The sequence below is a fragment of the Hibiscus syriacus genome, unplaced genomic scaffold (assembly GCF_006381635.1).
Source record: "Hibiscus syriacus cultivar Baekdansim isolate YM2019G1 unplaced genomic scaffold, ASM638163v2 tig00111278_pilon, whole genome shotgun sequence".
Lineage (NCBI taxonomy): Eukaryota > Viridiplantae > Streptophyta > Magnoliopsida > Malvales > Malvaceae > Hibiscus > Hibiscus syriacus.
In genome coordinates, this window is record NW_024063045.1 from 53,131 (window position 1) to 61,551 (window position 8,421).

The 8,421-nt window shown below is 31.5% G+C and overlaps 1 protein-coding gene across 1 annotated transcript; it reads right to left on the bottom strand.

Annotated features, from left to right (window-relative positions):
* Positions 1 to 6,073: 6,073 nt before the first annotated feature.
* Positions 6,074 to 8,040, bottom strand: LOC120157933 (protein GRAVITROPIC IN THE LIGHT 1-like). The gene has a single exon (XM_039168900.1). It carries the CDS (start codon positions 7,983 to 7,985, stop codon positions 6,579 to 6,581), a length of 1,407 nt encoding a protein of 468 aa, XP_039024831.1. The 5' UTR covers positions 7,986 to 8,040; the 3' UTR covers positions 6,074 to 6,578.
* Between the last annotated feature and the right edge of the window lie 381 nt (positions 8,041 to 8,421).

Consider the following 8,421-nt stretch of genomic DNA (forward strand, 5'->3'; position numbering starts at 1 on the left):
CTAAGATAGGATCACTATTCTATCAGTAAGGACAACATACTAATTACCCTATCAGATCCGAGATTTTTAACTTTTAGTTGGCATGCACACTTTTTAAAACAAAAATAAAAATGTCTTCGTTTCGAACTTAAAATCAGTTAAGCCTTAGCTCTGATACCAATAAATATAGCATTCCCAACCTGTACCCGACTCGGATACGAATCCGAGGTGTTACATTGACATTTTCAAAACTTGATTCTTGTAAAAGTGTTAGAAAATTTAAAAAATTTCTTTATATTTTGTGGTAAAACCCTCATACAACAGTTAATATATATAAATTTCATAATTCCACATAAAATAAGTACTAAAATAATTTCATAAACTTAAAATAGTATAGTTACAAAACTGATCAAAGCATTTCCATTTAAAAACTTTGTGATACATGCCAACAAATTTACAAATTGATAAGAAACATACGATTCAAATAGTTATGATCTGATCTTCCAGGCGTATGTTGTCCTTTCCTAGCATTTCTCCTCCGATCTCTTTGAAACTACGTGTGAAACAATCACACACTAAGTCGATGACTTAGTGAGACAATAACGAGTATAATAAAGCATTGAAAAACATTTGCTTATTCATTTCATACTGAACTCAATTTACATTTTATGAAAAGAACATATACTTTTAGACATTGTTTAATTTATATCACTTTGTTTTAATAGCCCAATGCATATTACCGAGAACTCTAGGTATCTGATTACATTGAGGTTGTGCACTAATGTAGTCACCACCGCTCATATAATTTGTACCGAAGTGTCACATAGAATTTGTCCCAAAGGACCTCATAGAATTTTATCCATAAAGATCATGTAGAATTGTCTCGATAGACCACATAGATTTGTCCCGAAGGATCACGTAGAACCCTTGAATCTTGGCATGCCAACTATACCTCTAATTCTCATACATATACCTTGGGCTTTAACAATATAATTATTTTTCATTTCATTATTCAAAGTGTGTCTTATTCACATAGAACATGTTCACGTAGGGTATTTACACGTAGAACGTTTCAGTTAACACATTTTCACATAGAGCATTTTCATATAAAACATTTTCATATGTAACATTTTCACATAAAACACATTCATATGTTAATAAAATAAACTGTTTTCAATCGAAAACTTTGAGGTTGACTTATCGCAAGCCGTCCTCATATCTAATATAAAACTATAAATTGCACTCACTTTTGCCTCACGTAAGTCCTAAACAAAGTCCTTTTTTTCCTTTCGTTCAATCTTGTACTATATCGATTCTTTCGGTACGGTTCCAATCCAAATATACACATCAATATGTCCAAGATCAATACCAACTTTACATTAAAATATAACCAATTAGCATTTACATAAATGAAATAAAAACTCCCAATTTAAATTTCAGACTGACTAGTATTGGTACCCCTCCTACAGTACCGATACTTCTCTTTTATGGTATCGATACCCACTTTAGTATCGATACCATTTTGGCATTCTGTAATTTCATCCTTAATAATAGTATCGATACTTCTCTTTTATGGTATCGATACCCACTTTAGTATCGATACCATTTTGGCATTCTGTAATTTCATCCTTAATAATAGTATCGATACCTTACTCTTGGTATCAATTCTCCCATTTCAGTATTGATACTACTTCGGTCAGTATCGATATTGTTCATCTTATTCAAACTCTTCCCTTCAATTTAACCTTATAGTATCGGTATTGTTCTTCATTTACCGACTTCGAATTTTACCCAAAATTTACCTAAACATCTTACGGTTAACTCCATTAATACGTCAAACTCATTATCACTTATCCTAGCTAAATTACCTCTATAAATCCTTTTATAACATCTAATTTCTCCATAGAACACTTAAAACTAAAAATCACACCAATTATTCAAACATTTTCTTAGTCATTTCTAATACTTCTAACATCTTAATTAAACTCTTGACAAGTCAAATATATCATTAGAAATCCAACTACTAATCTATCTTATCAGATCCCTTAAAAACCCATTTCACCAATTTATCATTAATTCACCAAACTCTTAGTTTTATTCATCCTTAAGCTTTCCTTAAGCTTTTATATCACCCAAGGACTAAAAACCAACTCAAAAATTCAAGAAACAACCAACTGGAAGGTAGCTCACCTTGGAAATAGAGGCTCACGACAAAAGGAAAAAGAAGAGAAAATAACCAAGTTTTCCAGACTTTTATTTTCCTTTCTCTTTCTCCTCACATACTTTAAATATCTTTAAAAATGGATATTAAATTTATTTCATGCTAAAAAACCATAATACCCTTCCATTCTTCCATATTTTATAACAAGTCCTATACATAAATTTTCAAAATCAGTCCTTTAACTTTTTAATTTATTCCAATTAAACCATTGAATAAATTCTTACATTTTAGTCACTGACTTGATGTTTGGGGTATTACATGTACAATTTTCTTTATGTCGAGGATGAGGTTCAACGGAGGGTAAGTTTCATTTATAATGAGTTTATTTAGTTATATGTATTTTATTCAAAAAATGCATCTTGTGGTTCTTCTTCTTCTGTCCAAAGTAACACATCTTTAGACATAAGTGGGTCAAGTTTCAATCGAGCTCGATCATTTAAAAAATCATATCTATTTCAAGTTAGTTTTTAGAATTATATATTCAATTTTATTTATTTTAATCTATTTTATTAGGTTTTCATAATTTAATTATTTTGTTTTCTTTATTTTTTTCCAGAATTTTGATGCCAATTTAGCTGCTTCAAGGAGTGGACGATCATATGTTGACTCTTACATCAGTTTACCCCTTGTCCCTTATACTAGAGAATTTGACTTTGATATTTTAGAGTATTGGAAAAATCAAAGTATTTCTTATCTGATACTTTCTCGCATGGTGAGAGATATATTGGCTATTCCAATTACTTTAGTTGTATCTGAATCATCCTTTAGTATGGGGGGGGGGCAAATTTTGACCAAGTTGAGAGCTAAACTCTTACCTACAAATGTTGAGATTTTTGTAATAACCTGTAATTGGTTGTATGGTTTTGAGCCAGAGGAAAGGGATGAAGATTATCTTACTGTAGATAATGATTCTTCTCTGTAAAGGTAAATAAAATTTTTATTTTATTTTTAATTTTAAATTCATTAATATTTTGAATTGCTTATTCATGATCTTATTTTTTTAATTTTGTAGGGTGTTTTATAGTAAGTCAAAACATTAGATTTGGTTTGTGAATGATTATATATTAATTCTCCCTTTAAAGGTAACTTTTTTATTATGTTTATTAAATTAATTTTTTTCAAATTGTTTATTAATGCATCTATTTTTTGTAAGGTGCCTTACAAGTTACTACAAGCATAATGCTAAATGTTTCTTGAATGAGTATGTCCTAATTCTGCTTGATATTGCTTGATTTAGAAGTGTTTGTTGAATGCTTGATTCTGTAAGGGTTTGGTAAAGTTGAAAATATTTGGCACTATTCGCTAATATATTCCATTTGGCTTTATCATTGACTGAATGATTGTTGAATGCAGAAATGTTAAATGATGAATTGATGTAATGATGTTTATTGCTGTCTTTTGTTGCCTTGTAAATTATTGTTGGTTTGGCTGGAATAAATTGTTGTAACTTGTAAATTTTTTGTCTAAATAATTGCTCATGTTAAATTCTATTGGTGACATTTCGGTTTTTAAAGCTGAAAAGTTGACCATGATTTAATAATGTTGAAAGCATTTAGATCTTTTGAGATAAAAACTCGATGAAGAAATTTCTGGTAACAAAGTAAGAATTTTAGCCTTATAAAACTTTTGTTATAAGATCTTGGAGGTTAGATTTTAACACATTTGTTTTTGTTCATTTTATTGTAATTTTATTGTATTGAACTGTTATAAGTTTTATGTTATTCAAATTTTCAATCTCATATTATTTAAATTTTCAATATCAAGTAAATTCATCTTTTATATATATGTTCAAATTTTAAGATAAATTATCTTTACATTATTAATTAATTATTACATAAAACATAAATTAAACTAATAAATATTTAAGTTAATTAAATTAATCATGTTCAATAAATAAATTATTTTAACTTTTAAAGATTATAATTAATTTAATTATTCATATTCAATAAAAAATATTTTAACTTGTAATGATTATAATTAAGATTTATAATATAAGAATCATAATTAATATAATAAGTAAATTTATTAATTTAATTATCATAATTAATAATTTATTATAACATCTAAAAATTAATCATATTAATTAACATGATTTATTATAAAGTCAAAATCTCACAACTTCATCAAAATATTATAATTTCATCAATGGTAATTTATAAGTCAGGTAAATATCAGATAAGCTCAATAACAAGTCGGATCATTTACAGGCTGAGTCAATTATAGGTCAGGTAATACCAATTATTTATCAGGTTAATCTCGGGTTCGGGTTCATATCAGTAGGATGCAGGTCGGGTTCGGTTATCATATTATTGGTTCAATTCGGGTTCAAGTCGTTCTCATATCGGTGCAGGTCGGGTTCAGATCCACAATTTCCAGGTCTAACTTGTGTTCAAGTTAAAAACAATTTCGACTCGAGTCGGTTTCAGATCACCACTGCTTAGGTCACAAACAGTTTTGACTCGAATCGATTTCAGTAAGTTTTATAGGTCATATCAACTTTTTACATCCCTAATAAGAACTTAACGATAAAATTGATCAAAATGTTTAATTAATTTAGTTTTTTTATTTGAGGTTTAATTAGGTATAAAAAATAATTTAAGTACTTAATTATTTTTTTTTTGAAAATTTTGAGAACAACACTCATAAACCGTTATTTATAATTATTAAGTTATATATAGATATGACAAGATTAAAATTTAAAAATTAAATAACATTATGTGTATATATTTTGCGAGTGTTACGGTGTGTCATTTATTAATTTAATAGTTCAAATAAAAATTAATTCTATTAGGTTGAATACGATTATAAGAATAGTAAACTTCTCTCATCAAGTATTTATATTTTAATCGATGGATTTTATTTTTTAATTTGATATAATAAAAATTGTTTACGACTGAATAGGTCTAAATGATTAGTTAAATAATATAATTCACAATTTAATTAAATTAATTATAGAAGCATAAAAATACTTGTACTTACACAAATTTAGAATGGCAAAAATTTTATTTATAAAATTTAAGATTTAAAGATATTTATGTTATTTTTCATGTACTTTTTATAAACTACAAACACACTCGAGAGAAGAATTATGATGGAATACGAATTTTTTTTACAAACATATCTTATATCTGATAGCTCGAATCACTCTAAATAATTCGAATAAACTAGGTCAAATATAATAACTCGAACAACTTTATACCATATGGTTAAATAAAAAAACTATATAAAAAGAACTTTGTTACTTGAGACTCAAGCATGTGTACAAAATACGGATGTGTCTCACCTAGTATGCTTAATTCCCACCCCCCAACAAAGAGATTTTCGTGTATTTGAAGTACATGATACTTCAAACAAGTCGGCTCAGAGCACCATTGATCTGGAGGCCAAAGGAATCTAACAAATACTAATGACAAAAGTAAAATGGTCCTAGATATTGCATAAAACGACCCTAAATTTGAATTGAAACGAGTGAGAACGAAGAAGAACTCACTCGTGTAATAGCCGAATCCTACTAAATCAAGAACACAAACATACGTGCACAAAGTGAAACCAAGTAACCGACAGTTTCACACAGGTTATCACAATAGAAGTTAGCAGAATATCAGAAAATGCAGAGTTAGATGTACCTATCGGGACAGAGTAGAAGAATACCATGCTTGTATTTATACTGCTGCAAATCGAAAAATCTCAGCAACACAGATAAATTTGAGATACATAAACAACAATTATCATGGAATTGAAGTTCAAGCACATTTATTTCACATAATTCGTGATTGAGTATAAAAATACCAACTGCATTGATCACATCCAAGAAATGTATGACACAATAGCATGGATTACTAGGCTCCAGATTCGAATTGATTCAACAAAATCACAGAACTCTACCGCTTTAAAATAGCAATGCAAGTTTGCTTTAACATGTTTGCTCTAATCAAAGACACAACCTGTAAACGAAAAAGAATACGATGTGCGGTTGTATAAGAAACAATTATGCAGATACACATTTGGTGTAGTATTTATCTCGTGTCAAGACTCAAAATACAGTCATTTCTACATGGACTCACATGCGAATGTAAGAAAAGAAATTCACAACCTGAAAATTTTGTTAAGTATCAGAAGATAGTCAAGAAGCTGCCTTACCGCAATCACTCCCTCGAGCTCGGTGCAAACTTCAGCAGCAGAGTTAGTATACAGTAAGTGTTTACTCGGTCTTTAGGTACTGGGGTCATGATGTCAATGCAGTTTATCTACAATACCGGCGGACCTTCAAGGGTTGCACCCGAAGATTCGAGCCGAAATAACTTTTCTCCGAAACCCTTTCTATAAAAGAGAAGATTCAGTATAACTTGGTTCTCTACATGGTGCAATATTCGAGCAACTACCCTTTACATTGTGACCCACCTAAATAGACCTGACACTGAATCACGGTGCTTCCGATTTTGAACCCCGGAACCACTGTGAACCCCACTTTCACCTTAGTTTGTCCTGGCAAGTTACATCTCTTGGTGACATCTTCCATGAATACCATAGAAAAATCAACTCCTCTTTCGACTTGAAATATCTCAACCACAGGATCAAATGACAAGGCCAGCTTGTGAAGTGTCCATACAGAACTAGCCATGCTAACAAATGACTCATAGAATATGCTCAACGATCGCCACAAATTCAGCATGACCTCATTCCGATCCAAATTGCTAAAAATCGACGACTCCATAGTGGGATGAATAAGCTCTTGATACTTCTTCTCACAAAATCTCGAAAATTCAGAGTCTTGGTCCCTAAGTAACTCCATGGGGTTGCTCGATACGTGTTCGAGCAATTGCTTCAATGAAAAAGTACCCTTATCCCCTTCATCGTCGCGCAAACAGAAACTTTCTAAATCGAAACCTCGAAACATCCCCAAACAAACATATGATAGAAAAGCAAATCTAGTGTGCCCTTCCTTAGCATAATCAATATCAGGATAAATCGAATTGGCCAGCAAACCAAGATCCCACCCAGCTTTTCTCGTCAAACCAATCAAAATCTTACTGAACTTATGAGTTGCTCTACAAGCATTATGCAGAACAGAATGAAATACCTTAATGGTCAAAAGAACATCACAAGCTGAATTCAGATTACCAGATAATTTATTGGATAATTTGGTGTTAGCCCATTGAATCTCAGCTAATTTCTTCCTCAAACTCGAGACTTTATTGTCTTTTCCATCAATCTCTTCCTGCAAACGGTTCGAAACTATCTCCAATGTCCTCAACTTGCTTTGATTCTCTTGCACTTGAGCTTCCGAGCAAGAACCGAGAACCGACCCGATTTCAGAACCGGGATTCTTCGAAATCTCCTTGTAAAAACGCTTCAAATCAGACAATCTTTGGAGATGAGAAACCAAAGCTCTATCAGCGGCCTTCACACTTTCCTCCACAAAGGGGACGTGCGAAGTTTGTAACTGTAGGTACGAAGCTTCGAACGAAGAAACAGTGGCGAAAACGGAAGAAATCAATGATTCGGCGATCTGAGTATCGATGGTTGGATAGAGGGAAGCTTTGTTAATCGAGTAAGATGAATTGGGAGGTGGGCCGGGCTTGATGACGACGACTTTCTGGTCGGTGATGAAGTCTTCGGTGGAGTCGAGGAGGGAGAATCCATCAGCGTTGATGCTGTGATGGTCGTCTTCTTCATCGGCGAAGAACTCGAAAGTCTTGATCTTGAAAGCCAAGGCGAATTTTTGAAACATTTGGGAGATTTGTGGGGGATTAATAGGTGTTGTTGGTGCTTGATGGCCATTCATTTTTCTCTGCAATGGAAATCGCAAAAGAAAGGAAAGGTTTCCTTTTTGAGTCACTGATTCCCCCCCCCCCCCTGCTTCTCTTCTCTCTGCTAAAGAAAAGAATTGTCTTGTTTTTTTGTTACAGAGTGGCTTTTTGCTTTTGGATGCCTTAGAAGGCAGGTATGTATGTCAACATAGGATGGACATATACATAAATAAAAGGATAAAGTATATAAATGACCCCGGTTATAAGACATTACTTGATTGAGTCCCCTTACTAATAAAAATTACAAAATAATTCTCTTATTATAAGATATTGTTTTATTGAGTCACTGACTATTAAAAGTTATTAAATGGTCACCTAACTATTCATATTTTCCAAATCAGTCCTTGATGATCGTTTGAGCTGGACATTAACATGTTGACTGAGATATAATAAAATCATATTTTAATTATG